Below are 25,234 nucleotides of genomic sequence, written 5' to 3'. Positions count from 1 at the left end.
TGGGGGCCTTGGGCTCCATTGAACCCCGCCTGGATTTTCCATCCTACTGAGTGGGGCTTCCTGTTGCAAGGAGTGGGGTTCCGCCTTTTTTCCCCTCTGCGTACAATTTGGACTTGGGTTCTGCTGCTCCCCAGGTTCAGTTCCATGTCCCTGTGGAATCTTCGGTTCCATCTTTCCGGAGGTTTTCGGCTTCCCACGTCTCACCGCCTGAGGTGGGGTAGGCCATTGCGGCTTGCTTCCTGCATGACCCGGAGTTGGCTTCTATAATGGATCCTTCTTCATTCAGATTTGGATCAACGTGTCCTTACTGGGTGCATTATGAGGTTCTGGTGTCATCCTGTCTTGCAGACTGTCCCTTGTTTTCGTTGGATGCTTGTGACGCGTTCTGTCGGACCCGCACATTTGAGTGGCAAAGCATTGACGGTGGTCCAGGTTTACCTAGGGGGCGATTTTGAGCATCTTATGAGTGCCTTTTTGCTCCTGCCCTTTTCGGGATGTTGGTGCGGTTCAGCTTCATGTGCAGGTTCCTTCCCTGTTGGCTGCACTTGTGGCTGAGGACTTACGCGCTCGTGGCTTTTTAGCTTCGGTCCTGCATTTCTTTTCCCTCCTGGCGTCGTCTTCGAATTGGCTTGCGGAGGATGTAGAGGCGCTTGGGGCCGTTCCTGGGTCTGGTGCCTTAGTCTTGGCTGCTCGTGTGTCGTCTGCTCTTTGGAAGCTGTTTGCGCCTATCTTGCGGGAGACGTTGCTGCGGTTTTTCACTGTGCGTTTTGTGTGTCAACAGGTGGTCCTCACTTCCTCTTTGGAATCCGCTTGGACCCTGACTCTTAGGTTGTCTTCTTCCTTCTTGTTCTCTGCTTTTTGAGGCCTCTGCGGTTGAGCGTTTTATTCAGGCGGCTTCTTCCACTTGCCGCCCTATGTCTGAGTTGTTGGTGCTCCAGCGGAACCGGAGGGGTTCCTTCCCAGCGGGGTCATGCCAGGGCTCGCGGTTCCGTTCGTCGGGGTATGCAACAGGTGTCGGGTTCAGTGCCGGTGCCGCCTGCGGTCCTGCCTGTGCCTGGTTGGCGCGATGTTCGCTCTGCTCGCAGGTTGGGGTCTCGTAAGGGGCAGCGGCCCTTTCACGGTTCGCCCCATTGACGGGGCAGTGGGGGGGAGGCTTGCTCTGTTCGCTCACAGCTGGTCTCGCGATTTGTGGGCTTTTCGAGTTGTTTCTCTCAGCCTGCAGTGGCATTGGGTGGCTCCTCCTCCTTTGGGGCTAACGGGGCAGGCTTCCTCTCCTGCACTGTGTCGGGTCATCTTGGAGTGGGTGCGCTTGGGCGTGGTCAAAACGACGACGTCTCTCAGGTGGGTTTCCTGCCTGTTCCTAGTTCCGAAACGGGACTGTGCGGACCTGCTGTTCATTCTGGACTTGTCTCATCTGAACTCTTGGGTTTCTTTCCCCTCGTTTCGGATGACCACTCTGTTTCAGGTCCGGCTTCTGTTGGAGCCGGGCGCTTGGATGGTGTCCCTGGACCTCAAAGACGCATATTGGCACGTCCCTATTCATCTGGGGTTCCGGGACTGGCTCGGTTTTGTTGTGGGGTTTCAGAGTTACCACTGTCATTGTCTCCCTTTTGGGTTGAATCTGGCACCTCGTGTGTTCACTCATCTTACCCGGGTCGTGGTGGCCCCTCTACAGCTGTTAGGTGTCCGGGTGTTGGCTTACCTCGACGACTGGCTGGTTTGGGCTCCCAGTCAGTCCGCGTGTCTGCTTGCCAGGGATTTGGTGCTTTCCCAGCTCGCTGGGTTCGGGTTCCTGTTGAACTGGAGGGAGTCCCGTCTGGTTCCCTCCTAGGTTCGGACCTGGCTGGGTCTTATGTGGGACTCTCAGACCGCTTCCTTGTCTCTTCCTCCGGCTGCGGTCTCACCTGTGCTTGTTTCTGGGGGCTTCCGGGTCTCCCGGTGGATGCTCGAGGGTCTGTGCGGGAGCCTGAACTTTGCAATGTTGATCTACCCGCCGAGTCGGGTTTGGCTGCATCGGCCGTTCAGGTTCCTTCGGGGATGTCCCTTCGCCTCTCTCGCGATCACTGGGTTCGTTCCCCGGGGCTTTGTGTCGGCTACTGTGTCGCCAGTTTCCTCTTTGGGTTTTACGGGGTTCATTGCCTTGGTGCCTTCCCAAGCCCTCGCTCGATGTGTTCACGGACGCGTTATCTCTTGGCTGGGGCTTTGTAACCAGTGCTCACCAGGCTGGCCAGGGGGGGGGTGGGGTCCGTCCTTCCGTCGAGTCCACAGCACAGTGCTGGAGTTCGCGGCGGTGTGGTTTGCACTTCGGAGGGTTCGGGTCGCCCATGGATCGACGATCCGGCTCCACTCAGACTGCTCCCCGGTGGTTCATTGCCTGAACCGAGGGGGTTCAATGTGGTCCTTGGTTCTTTGCGGTTAGTCGTTTCGAGTGACTCGTCTGCTAAGTTCTCGGGGTTTGGCTCTCCTAGCGGTTCACGTCCAAGGGGTGTCCAACGTCCTGGTGGACGGCCTGTCCCGGTTCATTCCCCTGTCCACGGAATGGACGGTCGACACCGACTCATTCAGTTGGCTCTGCCAGACGTTCGGGCGCCCAGAAGTGGACCTCTTTGCGTCAGTGTGGTCCAGGCATCTTCTGGTATATGTGGCGCCCTTCCCCAACTGCGAGGCTGTCGGGATCGACGCCTTTTGGCAGGACTGGTCGAGGTGAGGGGTTCCTGTACCTCTTTTCCCCGGTTCAGCTGTTGCTCCAGGTCCTGGTTTGCTTGGAGACTTACCAGGGGCAAGTAATCCTTTCGACCCCATGGTGGCCGGCCCAGTCGTGGTTTCAGGTGCTGCTTGCCCGATGTCCGAACCCAGAGGTTTTTCTACGGCTCTGCCTCTTTCAGGAGATCAGCCCGGTCTGGTACGAGACTGGTTCGCTCTTCTCCGCGAGTCTTCGGGTTTTGTGTTTTTGACTCGTGTTCATCACCATCTCTATGGTGATCAAGTGGCTTCCTTGCTGGTTTCCCTGTGGGGAACCAGCAAGAAACCTGCGGGTTTCCTCCCAGCGGTTTCCTGGCGATCCTTCAGGTTCTTTTTGTCCCTTCGTCGTTGCTCTTCGCTTTCGGTTCAGATGGTGGTGTCCTTTCTCTCTTGGTTGTTCCAGGACCGTCATCTTGTGTCTAATACTGTTGCCTCGTATTGTGCAGCACTGGCGGAGCTGCTGCACCTTGCTTTTGGTATCGATGTTACTGCTGCACGGTTTCGCAAGCTGTCTCGTGCGTTTTTTCACCTCCAGCCTGCTCCTGCGCCGCCTGAGCCGCCCTGGTCTTTTGACAGAGTGCTCTCCTATCTTTCTTCTCCTCGGTTTGTTGTGGCCCCTTCGGTTCGGGATTGTTTTGATAAGGTTCTTTTTCTGTTGGCATTAGCCTCTGGGGGTCGTGTGGCAGAGCTTCATGCTCTTCTCCGGCACAGAGGTTTTTGCTCTTTTGGTCATGGTCATAGGTTTGTCCGTCAGCAGCTGTCTCCCTTTTTTCTGGCGAAGAATAAGACTGCTGCCTTCCGGAGGGGTTCTTGGGTTGTTGATGCTTGGTTTGTCAGGCCGGGGGTTCATCATGTGTTGCGTCCGGTTGCGCCCCTCCGCCGTTATCTGCGCGCCACGGCTTCTGTGTCAGAGGACGCTCTTTGGGTTAATCTGGTTTTCCTTCTTCCCTGTTCGTGGTTTCGGGTCTCTCAGGTTGTTTTCAGGGTAATTAAATCCAGCCAGCCTGCAGTCTATCCCCGTGCCCATGACATTCGTAAGTTTGCTGCTCTTGCTGCCGTCTTTGGCAATATGTCTTGGGCTGACATTCGGGCGCGGGGTTTTTGACGGTCGAACAGAGTCCTGACTGCATGCTACCTTGTGAACGTTCTGGGGCCCAGTTGGGTCTGTGTTGCTTTGGGTCGGCGGTTGCCGCCCGTTGTCTCGACTTTGAGTTGAGGAGTGAAGCACCGACCGCCTCCCGGGGTAAGTCCCCTTATTTCTTTTGTTGTCTTTGGTAAAGTAGCTCCGGGGAACCGTAGGGGCTCTGCCCAGAAAACCAGTGTCGAATGTAATGAAACATCATTTTCTGGGCGAGTTCTGAAGGCTCCCTGGCAACCCTCCCTCCAACCCTTGTTTGCTCGTTTTTTTGGGGGGAAAGTTCTGTCCACTTATTTGCCAATTTTCATTGTTAACCAGAATAGGGATTTGTTTTGTGGCGCTTACTTTTCTGGGTGCCTGTCCCGGTCGATGGCAGATATAGAATGTTCCAAATCACATGTGCATGTCTATGGGCCATTGCTTCCCGTGCCTCTGTGAGGGGGATAGGTTCTGGCTCGTGGTCGCTGGTAGGCCTAGAACTCCACCCACATCGACTGATGTAAAATAGTTAGGGTATCCATATCAGCCATGGATAGCTCCGGGGAGCCTCCATGACTCGCCCAGAAAATGGAGTTTCATTACATTCAACGCTGGTTTTTTGAACAGCTTTTGTATTCATATTGACAAGGATCATGAACAAATAATTGAACATAGATGGTTTTGGGATTTTTTGACAGAAGCGTTAGAAGAACTTCAAATTCCAGCCTACAAAGAGGAAGAGGTAGATCCATCAGGAGGTGAGAGCAGCAACAACAGTGGTAGTTGTAGTGGTGTTGCATCCATGTCTTCTGCTGCCTCCCCTGCTGAGAGTGCTGCCAGCCCTGCCAGCTGCTCTAGCAAGGACAGTGGGGTTAGTGCTTATACTAGTATCTGCACTGTGGTTTAGTCCACCAACAGCAGAATACCCACTCTTAGTTGATTTAGCTCTATTTATTTATTGTAAGAATGGGGTATTATCAAATGTTTTAAACAAAAAAAAGTGCACTTGCACTCAAACATTAGACCTTGAGAAACCTTGGGAAAGAGTCATCATGTCCTGTTGGAAATTAAATTATTCTTTGTGATATAATCTAGATGAGAATGGGGACATTGAAACAGTTGATAAACTCGATTTCAAGAGAGGACAGTATGGGAAACTTTGAAATTTCTTTAATGAGGTTTAATTGGACAGACTTGTTGCTAGAAAACAAGAACATAAGAACAAAGGTAACTGCAGAAGGCCTATTGGCCCATACGAGGCAGCTCCTATATATAACCACCCAATCCCACTCATATGCATATCCAACCCACGTTTGAAACAATCGAAGGACCCCACCTCCACTATGCCACGCGGCAACTGGTTCCACAAATCAACAACCCTGTTACTGAACCAGTATTTACCCAAGTCTTTCCTAAATCTAAACTTATCCAATTTATACTAATTGTTTTGCATTCTGTCTTGTGTTGATACTTTTAATACCCTATAAATATTCCCTTTGTTATGTCCATTCATCCACTTGTAAACCTCTATCATGTCACCCCAACTCTTCGCCTTTCCAGTGAATGCAATTTAAGCTTTGTTAATCTCTCTTCATATGACAGGTTTCTAATTTGGGGAATTAACTGCACAATCTAAATGGAGTCTAACCAGAGCAAGATATAGCTGAACAACACCAGGTGTCTTGTTACTAACGCTTCGATTAATAAATCTCAGTGTCCTATTTGCCTTATTACGAACATTATTGCATTTATCCTTTGGTTTTAATTCTTACTTATCATAACTCCTAGATCCCTTTCGCAATTTGACTTTGCAGTCTCAACACCATCTAGCTCGTATTTTGTAACTCTATCATCATTACCTAGCCTCAAAACTTTACATTTATCAGCATTAAACTGCATCTGCCAATCTTTTGACCATTTCAAAACCCTTTTTAGATCAACTTGAAGTGATTGTGAGTCGTCTTGTGTTAATTTCCCTACCGATTTTTGTATCATCGGCAAATTTGCAAAAGTTGCTACTCCAACCGAAATCTAAATCATTTATATATATTATAAACAACAGAGGTCCCAGGACAGAGCCCTGAGGCACTCCACTTACAACATTTTCCCACTCTGACTTAACCCCATTTATACTAACTCTGTTTTCCTTGGTATAGCCATGCCCTAATCCAACTTAATAGCACCCCCAATACTATGAGCCTTTATCTTTTTAATTAGTCTTTCATGTGGCACTGTATCAAAAGCTTTGCTAAAGTCAAGGTACACAACATCACAATCCTTACCACTATCAACTGCCTCATATGGAAGTAAATGAGATGTATGCCAAATTTTGAAAAATATACGATGAAGGCATGTAGATATTCGTACCAAAACAGAGATATGCAGGGCCAGAAAACAGGATTGGTTCAACGGAAATTGTGAGAGGGCCAGAGAGGAAAGGCAAGAAAATGGGTTCAGTATAGGAAGAGGCCTAAGCTGCAAACATACCAGCACTACAAGCAAGCAAGAAACAATTACTCAACATGGGGGAGAAAAGGAGAAAGTAATTTTGAGAAAGGTATAGCAGACAAATGTAAAACAAATCCAGGCCTTTTCTATAAATTCATTAAAAGCAAGCTGCATGTAAAGGCTAAAATCCAGAGATTGAAAATGGGGGAACAGGACTTCCGAGAATGAAAAAGAAATGTGTGAAACGCTAAATGAACAGTTTCAAAGTGTGTTTGTACAAAATGAGGATTTCAGAGAGTCGGACCCCAATACCAATTCCAGAGCACATCATAGAATACATAGGTATCTCTAGACGAAGTTGAAAAATTACTCGAGGGGCTAGGAAGAAATAAAGCAGTTGGACCTGATGGAGTTTCACCTTGGGCGCTGCGAGAATGTGCAACCGAGCTGTGCATTCGACTCCAATTAATATTCCAGACATACTTTTGCACAGGAATCTTAGTAGATATATGGAAAAGACAAACATAGTTCCAATCTATAAAAATAGTAGTCAAGAAGATCCTCTAAATTATAGACCTGTATCATTAACAAGAGTGGTAGTCAAAACACTAAAAACGATAGTTAAAGCAAAATGGGTTAAACACCTAGAAAGTAATGACATAATAATGAACAGACAGTATGGTTTTCAGACAGGAAGATCCTGTGTAACAAATCTATTTAGTTTTTATGATAGAGCCACAGAGATACTGCAGAAAAAGAGGTGGTTTTGACTGTCTATCTGTACCTAAAAAAAAAATTTGATAGTCCCACACAAGAGGCTGTTCTGGAAACTGGAACATACTGGAGGGGTGACAGGGAGACTTCCAAAATTGATGAAAATTTTTCTAACCGACAGACAGATGAGGGCGGTAATCAGAGACAATGTATTTGACTGGAGGAGTGTTACTAGTGGAGTACCATAGGGTTCTGCTCTTGCACCAGTAATGCTCATCATCTACATAAACAATCTACCAGAAAGGAAAGGAAGGTAAAAAACTTCCAGAAGGAGGGAACCGAAGAACCCAAGGGAACTCGGACCCGAACCCGGGGAGGAGTCGAACTCGTAACAAAATCGTACAGGGAGGGGGAAAGGAAAAACCCTTTCCCCTGTAACAACAAACCCTGTGCTAAGGGTACCAAACACCCAAGCAGGGACAAGTGGGACTCAGGCCCCCTCAAATCAACTCCTCCCCAGCCCTGGAATCCTCCATGTCAGAACCCGGAGCTGAGCCGTCCTTCAAACCCTCTGCCTTTGGAGGGAAAAGCAGAGTCTACCAGAAAAGCAGGGATGAAGGAAGCCCACTGGTGTGGCCCAAAAGCTCCGGCAGGAGGACCAGGCTTGAATGCCTCCGTCGCTGATCCGGAAGGGGCAATCCCCGAAGCCACCCGAGTCTCACTACAGTATAATTCAGCGGAGCAGCAACAGGGCAGACGGTGAATGTCACCCCAAAACAGGGACAGAGCAACCTTCAAACTCGCACAAGGCGAGGTGGGACTCAGAGGTTGTTTCAGGGTCGTTCCTTCTGCTCTCGCGTTTGATGGGTTCGGATCCCGGGAGCCTTGCGTCGGCTGCTGCGGCACCGGCTTCCTCTGCAGATTTTTCAGGGTTCTGTGCCATGGCACGTCCCGAAGCCCTCGCTCGATGTGTTCACCGATGCCTCGTCTCTCAGCTGGGATTTTGTGACAAGTGCTCACCAGGCTGGCCTGGGTCGGTGGGGTCCGTCCTTCCATCGAGCTCAGCATGGCGAGGGAGTTTGCGGCGGTGTGGCATTCGCTTTAGAGGATTTGGGTCGCTCGAGGAGCAACGATCTGGCTTCATTCGGATTGCTCCCCGGTGGTTCATTGCCTGAACCGCGTGGATTTGATGCAGTCCTTGGTGCTTTGGGGCTGGTCGCTTCGGGTGACTTGTCTGCTGAGTTCTTGGAGTTAGGCTTTCCTGGCAATTCATGTTCAGGGGTGTCAAACGTCCTGGCGGACGGCCTATCTCGGTTCATTTCCCTTTCCACGGAATGGACGATCGATGCCGACTTGTTCAGTTGGCTCTGCCGGACGTACGGGTGCCCAGAGGTGGACCTATTCACATCGGCATGGTCGAGGCGTCTTCCACTTTATGTGGCGCCCTTCCCAGACTGCGAGGCCGTCGGAGTCGATGCCTTTCGGCTGGACTGGTCGAGGAGTTACCTGTACCTCTTCCCTCCGGTCCAGTTATTGCTCCAGATCCTGGCTCGGTTGGAGACTTGTCAAGGGAGAGTAGTCCTGTTGACTCCTTGGTGGCCGGGCCAGCCTTGGTTTCAGGCGCTTCTTGCTCGATGTCCAAACCCAAGGGTCTTCCCGCGGCTCTGCCTCTTTCAGCAGATCGGTCCGGTCGGTTATGTGGCTGGTTCGATTTTCTCCTCCACTCTTCACGTCTGGTGTTTTTGACGTGGGTGTATCACTACTTGTATGGTGATCAGGTGGCTTAGTTGATGGTATCCCACCTGCGAATTTCATCTAAATGGCAGTATGAAATTTCCTGGCGGTCCTTTCAGCAATTTTTTGTCTCTTCATAGGTTGTCTTCGATTCTGATCGGGTTGTTTTGTCCTTTCTCTCTCAGTTGTTTCAGGACCATCATCTTGTGCCAAATACTGTTGCCTCATTTCGTGCGGCACTGGTGGAGCCGCTGCAGCTTGCTTTCAGGGTGGATGTCTCTTCTGATCTGTTCTGCAAGCTTTCTCGGACGTTGTTTCACCTCCGGTCTGCTCATGCGCCGCCTGAGCCATCCTGGTCGTTGGACCGGGTGCTCTCTTTTCTCTCTTCTCCTCGGGTTGTGGTGGCCCCCTCGGTTCAGGACTGTTTTTCTAAGGCTCTTTTCTTGAGGGCATTGGCCTCTGTGGGTCGGGTTGGGGAGCGTCATGCTCTCCTCCAGCGCAAGGGTTTCTGCTCTTTCAGTCCTGGAGGTCATTTCGTTCTTTTGCATCCTTCTCGTTCTATTATGGTGAAGAATCAGTCTGCTGCTTTCCGAAGGGGTCCTTGGGTTGTTGATGCTTGGTTAGTTCGGCCGGGGGTGCATCATGTTTTGTGTCCAGTTGCGGCTCTTCGCCGGTATCTGCGCTCCACGGCCTCCGTGGCAGGGAACATGCTTTGGGTGGACCCGGTTTCCCTTCTTACCTGTTCCAAGGTGCAGTTCTCCCAGGTCGTCCACAGGATTATTCGGTCCAGCCAGCCTGTGGTCTATCCCCGTGCCCACAACATTCGTAAGTTCACGGCTTTCGCTGCTGTTTTTGGGAATATAGTCCTGGGCTGACATTCGGGCACAGGGCTTTTGGAGGTCGAACAGGTTCCTGGCTGCACGATATCTCATTTATATTCCTGGGTCTTCTCAGGCATTTGTAGCCTTGGGTCGCAGGTTGGAGCCATTTATCTCGACTTCGAGTTGAGGAGCGAGTGACGACCGCCTCCCGGGTATGTCCCTCTTTTTCTTTGTCTTTGGTTAGGTAGCTCCAGGGATCCGAAGGGGCTCTCCACAGAAAACCAGCATTGTATGTAATGAAACGCCATTTTCTGGGTGAGACGAGGAGGCTCCCTGGCATCCTTCCCTCCCTCCGGTTGTTTTTTTTTTCATGTTTTTTGATACTCGGCCTCTGAACTGAGGAGAGTTGCCAGCGTGGAGGTCTAGGACCCTCCAGTCCCCCTCCCGGGGAGGGGGGGGTTGTGCAGACAGATGCGCGGCATTTGTGGTGACGTCATACTTGTTTCCTTGGTTTTGATTGGGGAGTTCTGTTGCTAGTTCGGCTTTCGGTTTGCAATTTATTTGATCAGCAGTAGTTTGTTTTGGAATTCCAACCTCTCTGGGTGCCTGACCTGGTAGATGGCAGACAAAGACTGCCTCCAATTACACGGGGGTGTCTTTAGGCCATTGCTCCTCGTGCCTCTCTTGAGGGTGGCCAGGTTCTGGCTCTGGTCCCTGGTAGGCTTAGAACGCCTTTGATTGACTGTTGCCATGGTCTAATATAAACACATCAGCCCAGTATAGCTCCGGGGAGCCTCCAGATCTCACCCAGAAAATGGCATTTCATTATATTCAACGCTGGTTTTATTCATCAATGAAAAATATGTAAAAAGTTGGAAACTTTATGATTTAAGCAAAAGAAAGTAGACTTGTTGGCCTTAATTAGCCTAGAAATATTCATTTTTGGGCTCTTTCCTCTAAAGGTTTTCACTCAGGATGAACCCAACTTCATTGCCATTTGTCGATCTACTACAAATTATGAATCTCAAAAATATATCTTCAGTATTTCTATTTTCATACTATCTCTTATACTTTCACACGTTGCTGCTTTTTTTCTTTTTCTTGCTCTGTTGTATTTAATTGCAGCATTAATCCTCGCATCAATCTTTCCGTGGTGTATTTCCCTTTCAAACAAATGGTAACTGATTCAAGTGTGTAACTCTCACATAAAGAGTGCAATTCTTCATTGTATAAATGTTAAATGAGTCTTGAAGGGTTTTTTACATTTGAAAGTGTCTGAAATGTCTGATGGAACTTACGGGAGGAAGTTTGTAAAAGGAGCAGTTCATTAAAGTTCATGCTATAAATATGTAGGACATGGTTTATATAATCAAAATGTGAAGCAGTTGAATAAAGTCATGTAGAACAACCATACCATCTTTAACTTAGATTGTGTAGCAGGAAGTAAACAAGTACAGCATTCAGTTGTATTGAAACACTTTGCTATTTTTCTCAGTGTAATTTGCCACTGAGACTACCCTCTCATTCATCATCTCATCACTTCCATGTAGGCATCCTTCCTTCCTTTCTTTATGTTCCTCCGACTTGTCTTCCTTCTCCCCTCCTCTTTTATTTCTCTTTTCATCTTCCTTCTCCCCTTCCCTTCCCTCTTGTTCCTCCCTTCCTTTAATCTTCCTTCTTCCCTTCCCTTCCCTCTTGTTCCTCCCTGCCTTCTCTCGTCCTCCTCCCTGCCTTCTCTCGTCCTCCTCCCTGCCTTCTCTCGTCCTCCTCTCTGCCTTCTCTCGTCCTCCTCCTTACCTTCTCTTGTCCTCCTCCCTGCCTTCTCTCGTCTTCCTCCCTGCCTTCTCTCGTCCTCCTCCCTGCCTTCTCTCGTCCTCCTCCCTCCACTCCTTGCCTGTTCTACCTGTTGGTGGTTCCGTGGATCAATATCCTTGCGGCCCAGTCTTTGACCAGGCCACCTGGATGGTGGTGTGGTGAACCAGGCTGTTGTAGCTGCTCCCTCCATTCCTATTTATTTTTCCCCAACCTATCCCTGTAAAAGTAACTAACAAGGGTAATTAACCCATAAAAGTAACTAACTAGTTACTTTTAACTAACAGTAACTAACAGAACATTGGAAGATTATTGGATTTTCACCATTACATAATTTGGCGTTGATGGTCCTGCTCTTGTGGTAACTCATTCTTTTATTTCTTTATCTTGACTCTCCATAAACTCTCACTCTTCCACTTTCAAGATATTCTTTCTTAGCTATTCTCATTTCCATTTTTAAAATGCAGATTAGCAGCAAAGCTCCGACTGAATCCTCCAGTAGCGAGACTGAAAGTAGCAGCAATAGCTCAATTGTCAGTCCATCGGGACCTTGTACTTCATCACTGTCAACTTCATCAACTATACCTGCCAGCAGTCCAGGATCATCTTCCATGCAGGGAAGTGTTGGTGGAATGCCAGGCGCCACGGCCACCACTCCAACCGCCTTCCCCACCACCACCGGCAATGGCAGTGATGGAGAGGATGAGGGGATTGCTGATGCTGACAGTGGTGCCAGTTCATCCAATGTCAACAGTGACCAGAGTGCCAGTGAAGATTCTTCCCTTACCAGTGATAGTGACAGGTGAAAATTTCATATTTTTTTATTGTCAAATTTCATTATAATCGTGGGTAGTCAAAATGACCCTTTTTCTTTTATGGATTTCAGAATTTCCATCTCTATCAAAGAGGCATTTCATTATATTCAATTGTTTTTTTGTGGGGGTAACCCCTTTGGCTCCATGGAGCTATCTGGCTAATATGCAATACATTAGACCAGGGCATTAGTCAATGGAGTTCAGCTTACTGGTGACTACAAGCCAGAACCTGGACCCCTCAGAGAGGCACAGGTAGCAATGGCCCCTGAAAAAAAAAACTGTAGTTGGGGATTTTCCTTCTCTGCCATGGACAGGGGTTAGGCACCCAGAAAGGTAGCCATAACAAAACAGACCCCACATGGGAAGAAAATTGTAATCGAAAACCAAACAGACGCAGAATTTGCTCAAATCCCAAGGAAACAAGCAAACGTCACTCCAGACCTCCCCTTCTCGGGAGGAGGAGAGGGAGCCCTGAACCACCCCATGCCGGCTACCCAGCAACTCCAGTTCATTGGCTAATGTGATTTAGGGCTGTTGTCAACTCTGGCCTCGGTTTCCTGGCAGTGTTTTGCCTTAGTGGTGTCCTCTGCTGTTCGTGGTGTGACGGCCAGGTGTACTTAAGTGTACTGGGGCTGCATGTGCTTAGGGCAGCCTTCCCTAAGTGCCCTGTGAGTGCTACAATTGGATGTCAAGGTCATCTTCCCTGGTGCCTTCGGGACACCATTTCCGTAGGAGTTTTTGCTGCTCGGCATTTACTCCGCCCTTGGGACCAGCTGAGGTTTCATGGCCCTTGTTTGGCCTTGGGTGGGGAATGGTGTTGTTGCTGGTTGGGACGTCAAGGTATTGCACAGCCAGCTTACCTATGCAGCAGCTGGTTCTTGTTTCCTCTTGGGACTTTGTACTTTTGCAGAGGTTTTCTTTATCTTTTTGTTTGCCTGGTGGGGTCTGCCTGGTGTGGCTATTGCACCACCTCTAATATTTTGGTGGTCCTCTGCTATTCTCTCGTGACTGTTCACATCCCAGGGGTTTCAGTGTTTTGATCTCCCCCTTGTTAGCTTTGGATCTAATTGGTTAGTAACACCTTGCCTGAGCTTCCTGTAACAGTCGGCCTATGGTCCCTGGAAAACCCTGTCGGGACTCGGTAAAACCTATGGATGCATCTTCAGAGTTCCAACTCACTTCATGGGAGATTGAAGGTTGTTCTGTGCCTTTGTCTCAGGGTGACAGTCACTGCTTTTGCCTCCATCATGCTGCCTGTTGGGTCAACGACACCTTTGACACGGAGTCTGGCAAGTCGTGTTTTCTGCTTGTTCTCCAATTTACCCATTCTGATGACATTGATGTTTGGGTACATGCAGCATCTGCATTGCATGCTAGGTTTAGGTTGCTGCAATGCACCAGGTGGGTTGTCCACCCGGATGCCCCGAGGCTGCCCCAGGTGGGCAGCCGGTTATAGGGACCCGGACTTGGGGGGGGGGGGGGTTTAGTCACTTTGACTTTGGTTCCATTCGCTTTCCCTTCCCCTTCCCCTGTTGTTCGTTGTGCTCTCCCCTCCCCCCCCCTCCCCCCTGCTCCCGGCTCCCAATTTTCTGAGAATTTCGTAGTCGGGGCGGGGTTTAGTTGATAATGAGACTCGGGTTGATTCGGTGGATGCCCCATCCGGGTTGGTAATGGAGGTTTTTGAGCTCCTCCTCCTGCCGAGGCTTGTGGGTCCTGCCAGCAGACCCTCTTCTTTGCTGCCTTTTCTTCAAGGGTGGAGGGGGTGGAGGACAGCTCTGCCCCAAGGCCTCTGTTGGGGGGTTCCTTGGGCTGTGGGTGTTAGCTCGCTTGCAGTTCTGGGGCTGTTTATCCCTGCTTGGGCTTTGTGTCTTGTGGGCAGGAGGGTTTTTCATCCCTCCTCCCATTTAGTTTTTCCCCCCATTTGCTGATATGATTTCAACACTTGCATCAACTGCATCTCCTTTTGTTGTGGTGGCTATTTTCTTTTCTGTGGGTGCTTCCCTACCTGGCCGCCAGGGCAGCGCTGCAGTTTGTTTACATGTGCCTGGGAGTGTGCGCTCGTGTTTTGGAGGTGTTTTTTCTCCTCCCATTACTGTGTCTCTGTTTTGGTCTTTCTTTTGGGGCGTTTTGCCCTCTCTGTTCCTTTGGAAACGTTTGGGTGTTTTTTTTTATATTGACCGATTTAGTGTTTTTCTGTTTGTTTGGGTTCTGGGCCCTAGTTTTTGAGCCCAGTGCCCGTGTCTATTTACTGTACTTGCTCCTACAGCTTTTAACTCTTGGTTTTCGGTCCGTTTCTGGCTGTTTAGGCCGAGGGTTCTGTCTGGGTCTTGTGTTTAGCCCTTCCTTCTGTGGTACGTTTCTGCAGGCAAATGTGGTGGCTCTGCTCTCCTCTGGCACAAGGGTTTCTGCTCGTTTGGTCCTGGTAGTCAGTTTGTTCGGTTGCAGCCTTCTCCTTCTTTTCTGGCGAAGAATGCGACAACTACTTTCCGGAGGGGTCCTTGGGTCATTACTGCTTGGTTGGTCAGGTCGGGACTGCTTCATGAGTTGTCTGGTTGCGGCTCTTTGCTGTTACCTGCGCGCCTCGGCTTCTATGGCCTGGGATGCGCTTTGGGTTGATCCGGTTCCCCTCGTTACCTGTTCCAGGGCTCGGGTCTCCCACGTCGTTCGCAGGGTTATTAAGTCTAGCCAGTTTGTGGTCTATCCTCATGCCCATGACGTTCGAAAGTTTGCTGCTTTGGCTACTGTTGTCAGCAACATGTCTTGGGCTGATATTCAGGCGCTGGGATTTTGGAGGTCGAACAGGGTCCTGGCTGCCCATTATTTGGTCAACATTCCTGGTCCTGAGCGTTCGTGTGTGGCTTTGGGTCGCAGGTTGCAGCCAGTTGTCTTGCCTACGAGTTGAGGAACGTGAAGCGGCTGTCTACCGGGTATGTTCCTCTTTTTCCTTATCTTTGGTTATGTAGCTCCAGGGAGCCGAAGGGGCTCCCCACAGAAAACCAGCATTGAATGTACTGAAATGCCATTTTCTGGGCTAGCCCCGAAGGCTCCCTGGCACCCTCCCTACCTCCGGTTGACAGTTTTGCGTTGTTTTGATGCTTAGCCTCTGAACTGGAGTTGTTGGGTAGCCGGAGCAGGGGGGTCCAGAGCTTCCCCTTTCCATCCTGGGGAGAGGAGGGTTGCGTGGACGAGCGGCGAGGTGTGATGTTTGCTTGTTTCCTTGGAATTTGAGGGGGTTCTGCCTCTGTTCGGTTTTCGGTTGCAATTTTCTTACCATGTGAGGTCTGTTTTGTTATTCCTACTTTTCCGGGTGCCTAACCCTGGTTGATGGCAGATAAGAAAAAACCCAACCACGGGAAGGTTTTCCAAGGGCCATTGCTCCCTGTGCCTCGCTAAGGGGGCCAGGTTCTGGCTCATTGTCCCTGGTATCTGACTTCCAGTGACTATTGCCTCGGTCTAATGTATCGCATATTAGCCTTATAGCTCCAGGGAGCCTCCAGGGCTCGCCCAGAAAATGGCATTTCATTACATTCAACGCTGGTTTTTTATCTTAAATTATTTCTGTTTGTCCATATATGTGATCCTAAAATTAGGGATTTTGTTTCCAAATACAGAACACTAGTAGGAGACCCTCCAGAGGACAAACTTTCTGATGCTAGCAATTCGCCAGACTACAGAAATGTGTCATCACCTGAAGACAATGGCACCGAGACGAAGGTAAGTTACAAAAATGTTAAGTGTATTAAGATACCGAGATTCTCCCTCACTAAATATTGCAGTATTTTTTTTATAAAAAAGTTGCTTATGCATTTTTCAAGCTGTATTTATAGAAGACAGTGTTTGGTAGCTTCCTCAATTGTTTAGAATTCTTTGCTCCTATGAGATAATGGAATGTAAACATGAAACCTATATCAACTGTTGAAGAATTCAAAGTTCGTATTACCAGTTCTTATTAGAATAGTTTTTAAAATATTATTTTGTTGTATTGCGTTGCTCTTCCTCCCATTTTCATCAAATTTTTCCTTTTTCATAAAAACTATACAAAAACTTTGTTGAGAGATTAGCTATGAATCACAGGATTTAAAAATCGTAAAATATGCACGAAATTATAAAATGCTTTGGCGACTGTGTGAAAAGGTTCAGTCAAAGTGAGTATGTTAGACAGGAAAGGATATAGATGTATGATATATATTATTGTATTGAATGCATAAGAGAATTTGGATTAAATAAAATATATATTTGACAGTGCAAGCAGCTAGTGATCGCTTCACTTTTATGATCATCAGACTAGCAAATGTTTATTATTTCTTTGGCATGTTGAGAATGCATTTTGTGTCCTGAATTGAAACTTACAACATGTGTGTGTATGATAGTAAAATGAATGCTCTTTTCATATATGAACCATACCATTTGGGAATCAGTGATCAACATGCAGTACTGTATAGACAAACTGCTTGAACCGAGATAAAAGGAAGACACAAGATACTGACTCCCTTTGAGAAAAGGTTGAAAAGTTTTCAACTATAAAAACAAAACTCTCATTAACTTGTAACAGGTAATCCTAATGACACTTCCATTTGTTGTCAGGTGCTCCATCCCTCACTTGCTGCTTGATGTTTAATGACATTATGTTCTCTAGGTATTCCCAGGAGACAGACTTTTGAATCCTGCATTTGGGGTTACCGTAAATGCTATTTACACTTCACGACTGTGTACAGCCATTCTCATTGTGTAGGTCTAGTTACCATAACTACCTTAGCTTGTGCTTCAGGACTTTTGTTTCCTAGCATTGTTGATGATAATTGTTCTTCCTTAGAGAATTAAATTCCATTTCAGAAATTGAACCCAGGCCGAATAGTATCTTGAGACTTTTCCATACAAGAACTGGTGTCGAGTAGGTGATGCTCCTTTGTGGTTTTCCTGGTCACTGAATGTAGTCCTCAAATTTCTTTACTCCTGTCAGTTTCAGGTTTCCCTTTCTCTGTAGAATATCACTATAAAGTCTTTGTTTCTTCTCACACTGGCCAGTGGTCATTGTGTCGTGAGACTTGTGCCAGTCTTTGTTGCTAGTAGAAACTGTATTTGATTTGGTCTTTGTGAAAAGTTTGTCCAATTGCAACCTCCTCGTTCATTTTTGGCAAGGAATAAGTCGCCTACATTCCATAGGGATCCTTTCCTCATTCCGTATTGGTATGTGTTTTGATATACAGTACATCATACCCTCTGGGGCTTCCTGCACCTCTCACTGTATTGTCTTTTTAAATCCACACACTGTAAGCTTATCAGCTTTATTGCTTTGTTCTTATCTCCATGCACATGACCTCTACAATGTCCTGCTCAAATATTTAGGCCAGTGGGTTCTGAAGGTCAAATTGTACACATGTAGCTTGGTACAGTACCTCTCTTATGTGCCTCACCCGTCATAATTGTGTAGCGCTGGGCTGTTTATCCTCCATCTGATATTGGTGGGCAGCTGAATTCCTGTTGAGGATGCCTAAGTTTACCTTCTCTCCATGGAACCACTGCTGTAAGTTTCTTCATCTTGGATAAGTACCCTATTTTTTTTCTTCAACTTCTGTAGTTTATTGCAATGTGAGAAGCTGCCTCACTTACTGGGGAGTTTTGAGAGTATTGCTTGCTTTGGTACAAATCAAATAATATACACGTGGAAAATACTGGAGGGCCAGGTCCCAAATCTACACAGTAAAATAACAACATACTGGAGTGAACGATATAGAAGAAATGAAGAATAAAAACAGTGAAGAGCAAGGGTGCCATCGGCACAATCAGAGAACACTATATGAACATTAGAGGTCCACGGTTGTTCAACATCCTCCGAGCGAGTATAAGAAATATTGCCGGAGCATCCATTGACATCTTCAAGATAAAACTAGATTTTCTTCAAGAAATGCTGGACCAACCAGGCTGTGGTGAATATGTGGGCCTGTGGGCTGCTCCAAGCAACAGCCTTAACAAGATCACTTGCGAAAAGCCTTGCTACAGGTTGGGACAAGGTCACATAGATCTTCTCTTGAGGTTATCTTGAGATGATTTCGAGGCTTAGCGTCTCTGTGGCCCGGTCCTCAACCAGGCCTCCTTTTTGTTACACACCCCCAGGTAGCAGCCCGTAGCAGCTGTCTAACTCCCAGATACCTATTTACTGCTAGGTGAACAGGCCCATCAGGATGAAAGAAACTGACCATTTGTTTCCGCCTCCACCGGGGATTGAACCCGGAACTTCAGGAATACGAATCCCAAGCGCTGTCCACTCAGCTATCAGGCCCCTGATAGTGAGTGTCAGGGGCTTGACAGCTGAGGGGTTAGTATCACATCTTAGTGAGAGATTTGAATTCTTTGTAAATCATAATGGTTTTGGCTTGTGGAGTGTTGGAGGGGCTGCATGTCAAAACTTGGTTGAAATAGTGGATTGTTTCAAGGCATCACCAGAAATATAGCAATAAAGGCTTAGTTGGGGCAGCCGTGTCCAACAGCCTGGTTGACCAGACCATCAACCAGGAGGCTTGGTCAGAGATCGGGTCATGAGGACGTTTATCCCCGGAATCAACACAAGGTAGACACAAGGTAGGTACTGTAGTTACCAAGGATTTGTCATGTTTTAAAGGTAAACATATTTTATTATAGATTTTACTATTATGGGTCAGCATGTATTCCTTATGTTCCATTTACTTAAGTTCATGGTTAGATTTTTGACTGGTATCACTAATTATTCTTATTGATTTGCTCTATTACTAACTTAATTCCAAATACAATTGGAAATGAAATGAGACTTCAGTCCCAGTTGTATTAAATTTTGTATTACTGTAATATCATTTAATCCAATTTACCTGCATTTTAGCATTTGAATTTATGCATCTTCCAAATGATATGATATTATGATTCAGCAAGATTGTTTTTGCTTATTTACATAATGTCATTAATAAGTGTACGTGTGTTGATATGCTGTTAATGTGTTTTGCATGTGTGCACTCATGAGTGTTCAATATCTTCTGCCTTCATAAGTGATCCTTGCACTCACCAGGCAACAGAACACTGAATATGGACTGCTATTAGCAGACCATTACTATTTGTGGGTTTTGTACAGGTTGCTTTGATTATATATGGTTAGCATTTCTAAATAGTATCAGTCATTTTCATAATAAATATTTTAATTTATTATTTATACATTACAGTAATTAACAAATTAGTCATTTGACAGCAGTAAATACATATATTCCAGTTAATCATACTTAGCCTGTAAAAAAAAGAGAGCTGCAGCCAAGGACCCTCTGGCCAGTACATGATCAAGAGGATATCAACAGAAAATTAAATTAGAGACAATGAGAATTTGATGGATAAATTTACAAATTTTAGGTAGAAAATAAAGATTTAAAAACTGTTGAAAGTGTTGTATCAAATCTAGATGTAGGTTACAAGGGAACTGCAAAGTGTAGGGGTTAAATAAAACATACTTAGCTCAAGTGGCTAGACAAAAAATGGCATTTGAATACTGTATAATGAAACTCCCCTTTCTGGTAGAGCCCTAGTGGCTCCTTGAAGATGTGTAGCTGATATGATATGAGAGAGATACCAACCCTGCAATGCTCACTTGATCAAATTTTAAACTAGGTTGGCTAACTAGATGAGCTGATTGGTTCAGGATGGCTGCAATGAACCTCCCATTTTATGTGTATCCCAACCAAAGAACCGTGTTCCCGGGGCCGGAACAGCCCGACCCCGGGATCTGCCTGGTGGGTTCTCGGGGCTGGTGAGGGGCTGACGTTTGGACCCCGTCTGAGTTATTCTACCGTCTGGGCGGGGCTTGCTGTTACGAGGAGTGGGGTCTTTTCACCCCCCCCCCCCCTCTCTCCGTACATGTTTTAGGGGGTCAGCCCCTCCCCTGGATTGGTTTCTTGTCCCTTGGATCTGTCGAGTCCATCCTGTTGGTGGGTACGTTTCTCCACCCTTCTTCTTGGGACGGGCCTTCACAGTCATGTTCTCCCTCTTCTCGGGGATCTGCATGACTTTTGGTCTTGGGTGCAACTTTGCCTTCCGTGCCTTTGTGCTTCTCACTTGCTTCTTTGTTTTAGAAAGATCGGGAAGGTTTTAATTCTTCCCGTATTCTTGGAACGTCTGTTGTCTTCCGGTCCTTTCTAGGGCTTATTGGTCCTACTCCAAGCTTCTCGGTTTTCAGTCCTATATCGTTCTTTCATGCTTGTCTCTTCTCTCCATGCACTGTTCTGCGTTGCACAGGGTTGCCAGATTGGGCTCCTTGTATCCCAAATGAGAAGCTGTGCTATGTTTCTTTTCGCTCCTTCCTGCTCTTTTCAGCTATGGTTGGCGGCTGCCCTGTGTACTCTCATATGGGATTCAGTCGTTAACAACACTTTTGTCTATTTTTCTAGTCACATTCGTGGTTTCTTCTTCAGCTCGCGACTTCTGGCGACTGACATTTGGCATCCCTGCTGCACATGCGCCGTGGTTGTTTATTTTGATTTGAGCTGTGTGCAAATGTATTAGGGTTTTGCGTCCATTTTCTCTCGGGTGCTTCGCCTCTCGCTCTTCTCAATTCTCCAGTCCGTGCCCCATAGCTCCTGGGAGCGTTCTGGATTGTTGCTATGGGGAGGACGCGGGGTTTTCCCTCCATATGGGTGTGGGGCTTCTCCTTCGTCTCTACCCTGAGGGAGCCGGTCGGCCGAGTGGACAGCACGCTGGACTTGTGATCCTGTGGTCTTGGGTTCAATCTCAGGCGCTGGCGAGAAACAATGGGCAGAGTTTCTTTCACCTTATGCCCCTGTTACCTAGCAGTAAAATAGGTACCTGGGTGTTAGTCAGCTGTCACGGGCTGCTTCCTGGGGGTGGAGGCCTGGTTGAGGATCGGGACGCGGGGACACTGAAAGCCCCGAAATCATCTCAAGATAACCTCAAGATAACCCTACTCTTCTCCTGCATGTGCGGTTCAGCCTCCTTCCATTAGTGGTACTCCCAGAATTTTCTCGGCTACGTTGTGTCGTGACACTTTCGTGCCTACGTTCTGCAGGCGAGTTTATGCTGTCTGGCATCTCTTTCGGCCAGGCACTGGTTCATGGTTTTGGGATACGTATATATGAACATCCGAACACAGGTGACTGCAGCAGGCATATTGGGCCATATGAGGCAGCTCCTATTATACCCATCCTGTCCCACTCTTATGCATGTCCAGCCCATGCATTAGGGGCCCCATTCAGATAGGGGCCCTACCTCCACCAGGTTATGAGGTACAATGGTGGGGGTATATGTTATGGGATAAGTGTTCCTGTCTGGATGTTTTGAGGTGACGTTTTGCTGCATTTTTCATGCGGTGGATGCGTGTTGGGGATTGGTTGTGGATTTTTGTTTGGCCCTTCCGTGCTTCCTGGGGCCTTATTTGTTCTTCTGGGTTAATGGTTACAAGGGGGGTCATGGCCCCGTTTTTCGTAGTCTTATCTGGGTCACTCTTCCTTGCACGTCTTGCAGTGCCTGGCTTAGCCCTTCCATATACATTAAATTCTCTGTACGATACTTACCTAGTTGTCCTTACTTAGCTGTGTTTGCGGGACTTGAGCTCTGGCGTTTTGGTCCCGCTTCTCCCTTGTCATTCGCTCATGTGCAGGTTCCTGGGCCTGCTGGGCTCTGATTTTATCTGCGCTTGTAGCTGTGTGTGGTGTCATCCTCCACCACATCGCTGCCTCATGCGTTCCGCTTGTCTACTACTCTGACACTGTAATACTTCTTTCCCATGTCTCTTTGGCTCGTTTGGGCTCCTATTCCACTGGTGTCCCCTGGTGCGTGTGCCCCTGGAGCCCCGTAGTCGTCTTTCTCTACCTTATCCCTTCCTTTGGGAATCTTAATTGTGGTGATCACCTCCTCGTAGCTTGTACTCCTTGGTTCAAATACCGGTCTGGTGGCATACCTTTGCACCTTTCTTCCTTTTTGTCTTGTGTGGGTCATGTCACATAACTGTGTTGGCGTGGCTTGTTGGGACATGACCAGCAGCTCTAGGTGTTGTTGGTCGTGTCCCTTTCATTCCCGTTTTGCTACTTGCCTTCTTTGTTCCTCATCTTCCTTCTACGCTCCTGTCCCTGGCCGTTAGTGCTGGGGCTTTTCTTCTGGTCTTTTCTTGTGTTTTTTCATTTTCTCGTTTTATCCTATACATGGTTGTGTGTTTTGTTTGTGCCTTTTGGCTCTCCTATTGCCAAGTTTGGGTTCCTGGTTTCCTGGCTTACCCGGCCTGTTGGCGTTTTCACGGTCTCACGGTTTCCCTTCTCTAGACTCGCGCGGCGGGTCTGTCGTCTCCGATCTCCTGGTGGGATCCCGGGTGTTGATGTTTTTCTGTACGGCGGAGGTTCCATCTCCTCCTTTGCCGGCTTGGGTTTCCGGCTCTGCTGGCTCCGTGGTCGCACCCGAGATCTTCCCACGGCTTCGCCTCTTCCTAGGCTCGATGGGCACATGGCGGGGCCGGTTCGGTTCTGCCTTGAGTCTTTCACCTTCTGTTGGTGGTCGGGTGGCTTCGTTGATGGTCTCCCACCTGCGTGCTTCTTCTTGGCGGCAATGTGTGGTTTTTGGCGGTCCTTCCTTTTCCTTCTGTCCCTTCTTCAGTAGCTGTGTTTGTTGGCGTGGTCTTGTCCTTCTCTTGTGGAGGTTTGGGGCCGTCATCTTGTCCCATACCGTCACCTTGTATCGTGCGGCGCTGGCAGGGCCGCTACAGCTTGCTTTCTGTATTGATGTTACTTCTGCACCATTTTGAAAACTGTCTCGTGCATTGTTTCACCTCCGGCCTACTTGCACCGCCTGAGCCATCCTGGCCATTGGACAGAGTGCTCTTTTCTTTCTTCTCCTCTGTTTGTTGTGGCCCCTTCAGTTCAGGGTTGTTCTCCAAGGCTCCTTTTCTATTGGCATTGACCTCTGGGGGTCGGGTTGGGGAACTTCATGCTCTCCTCTGGCGCAGGGGTTTCTGCTCTTTCGATCTTTGTGTTGGTTTTGTTAGTCTGCAGCCGTTTCCTTCTTTCCTGGCGAAGAATGAGACTGCTACTTTCCGGAGGGGACCCCTGGGTTGTTGATGCTTGGTTGGTTGGGCCGGGGGTGCATCCTGTTTTGTGTCCTGTGGCAACTCTTCGCCATTTTTGTGCGCCACGGCTTCTGTGTCCGGGGACACACTTTGGGTTGATCCGGTTTCCCTTCTGCCCTGTTCGCGGGTGCGGGACTTCCAGGTCGTCCGCAAAGTTCTTCAGGCTAACCAGCCTGCGGTCTACCCCGTGACCATGGCGTTTACGGCTTCACGGCTCTTGCTGCCATCTTTGGCACCATGTCCTAGGCTAACATTCGGCCTCGGGGCTTTTGGCGGTCGAGCAGGGTCCTGGCTGCTCATAACCTCGTGCACATCCCAGGGCCTCGTCGGGCCTGTGTCGTTTTGAGTTGACGGTTGCAGCCAGTTGTCTAGACTTCACGTTGTGGAGTAGGCAATGGCCGCCTCCCGGGTAAGTCCCTAAGTTTTTTCTCTGTGGGTGGTCAGCTCCGGGGAGCCGAAGCGTTGAATGTAATGAAATGCCATTTTCTGGGCGAGACCCGGAGGTTCCCCAGCATCCCTCCCTCCCCCTGGTTGGCGTTTTTTTCGTGTGTTTTGACATCCAGCCTCAGAACTGACGGGTGGATAACCGACGTGAGGGGTCTGGGGCTCCCCCCTTTCCCCCTCCCTGGGAGGGGGGAGCTGCACAGACAGCGGTGCTGCAACGTGTGACGTCATGATCGTTTGCTCGTTTCTTTTAGGGGAGTTCTATCCACTTGTTCAGTTTTTGGTCTCAATAATTTTACCAGAATAGGGGTTTGTTTTGGGATGCTTTCCTTTCTGGGCACCTGATCCGGTCGATTGCAGACATAGAATGCTTCCAACCACACAGGGGTATCTATAGGCCATTGCTCACCATGCCTCTCTGAGGGGGCTATGTTCTTGCTTGTGGGATCCGGTAGGCCCACAGAACTCCATACACATGATTGATGCCAAAGTCTGACATTAGCATATCAGCCTAATAAGCTCTGGGGAGCCTCCGGGTCTCACCCAGAAAATGGCGTTTCATTACATTCAACGCTGGTTTTTTCTAATACAATAGTTAAGGTGATTGGGCTAAAGACACTAAGGTAACAGAATGATAATTTCACATCATTTATGAAAAGCATCATTAATATTGATCAGGTTTATGTTCCCGGTAGAAATTAATGTTCTTTCTAATTAGTGACAAGAACCATCCAGACAAGAAAATAATGTACTGTATATATAATGAGATCCAATGGGAAGTGTTTCACTAATGGAACCTTGATTTAGTGGTAGGCTAGTGGTCCAATATAAAACTGCTAAGAACCTTGGTACATTAGCACACATATTGTTGTGGGACAGGTGAACCTTTAAAAAATTCAGAATATATACACTTGAGAATGATCAAGTAGTGTACAGTAGTATACATTGTTCATATACTGTAATGTTGTGTGGTAGGTAGGTAGGTGCAAGGATCCCAGTCAGCATCTCTGCTCAGACTAAGTTATGCCTGCAGACGTGTGCTTTAAAGTGTTTCTTCCCTCTTTCAGGGAGATGACTCTGGTTGGGGTTTACCTATTTTCCAGGACAATGAGGTAGTCTGGGGAGAGGATGAGAAGGAAGTGGAGGTCAAGCGGTACTTCAGAGCAGAGTATTTCACAGAAGAGGACACTAAACAAAAAAGTGAGCTTTTGTAGAAACCACAAAAATTATTTATTTTTATCTATCCATATATATGTTGTGTGATGACAGTGAGAGCTCACTCTATTAGATGAATGCCAGCATATACTTCCCAGAAGGTTTCACCTACATTACAGGTGTTAAAATACCATAGAAAGATTTTTTGCAATATTTGATGTGTTAAATTTTTGTGTTAGCTTTCCTCTACTGTATTAAAAATATCTATACACTCATCATATCTTTACAATATAATACAGAGCATCACAGATAAACCAGCACTGCTACACTCCTGCCGTAATCCACAGCAACA

At 47.8% G+C, this 25,234-nt stretch overlaps 1 protein-coding gene across 17 annotated transcripts in view; it reads left to right on the top strand.

Moving 5' to 3' along the window:
• Positions 1–25,234, top strand: part of LOC123774768 (ubiquitin specific protease 47) — a 178,678-nt gene that overhangs the window by 135,813 nt on the left and 17,631 nt on the right. For 12 of the 17 annotated variants that reach the window (XM_069305307.1, XM_045769966.2, XM_045770054.2 and 9 more), the window contains 4 exons: positions 4,558–4,730; positions 11,856–12,190; positions 15,815–15,917; positions 24,795–24,927. In XM_069305307.1, the coding sequence (XP_069161408.1) occupies positions 4,558–4,730; positions 11,856–12,190; positions 15,815–15,917; positions 24,795–24,927 (744 nt within the window). The remainder of the gene's footprint in view (positions 1–4,557; positions 4,731–11,855; positions 12,191–15,814; positions 15,918–24,794; positions 24,928–25,234) is intronic. The other 5 variants (XM_069305488.1, XM_069304980.1, XM_069305442.1 and 2 more) reach the window with 3 other exon arrangements.

This window comes from Procambarus clarkii, chromosome 1, assembly GCF_040958095.1.
Source record: "Procambarus clarkii isolate CNS0578487 chromosome 1, FALCON_Pclarkii_2.0, whole genome shotgun sequence".
In the NCBI taxonomy this organism is placed as follows: Eukaryota; Metazoa; Arthropoda; class Malacostraca; order Decapoda; family Cambaridae; genus Procambarus; species Procambarus clarkii.
Note: the sequence above shows the minus strand (reverse complement) of the source record. Positions and strands in the feature narration are given on the sequence as shown.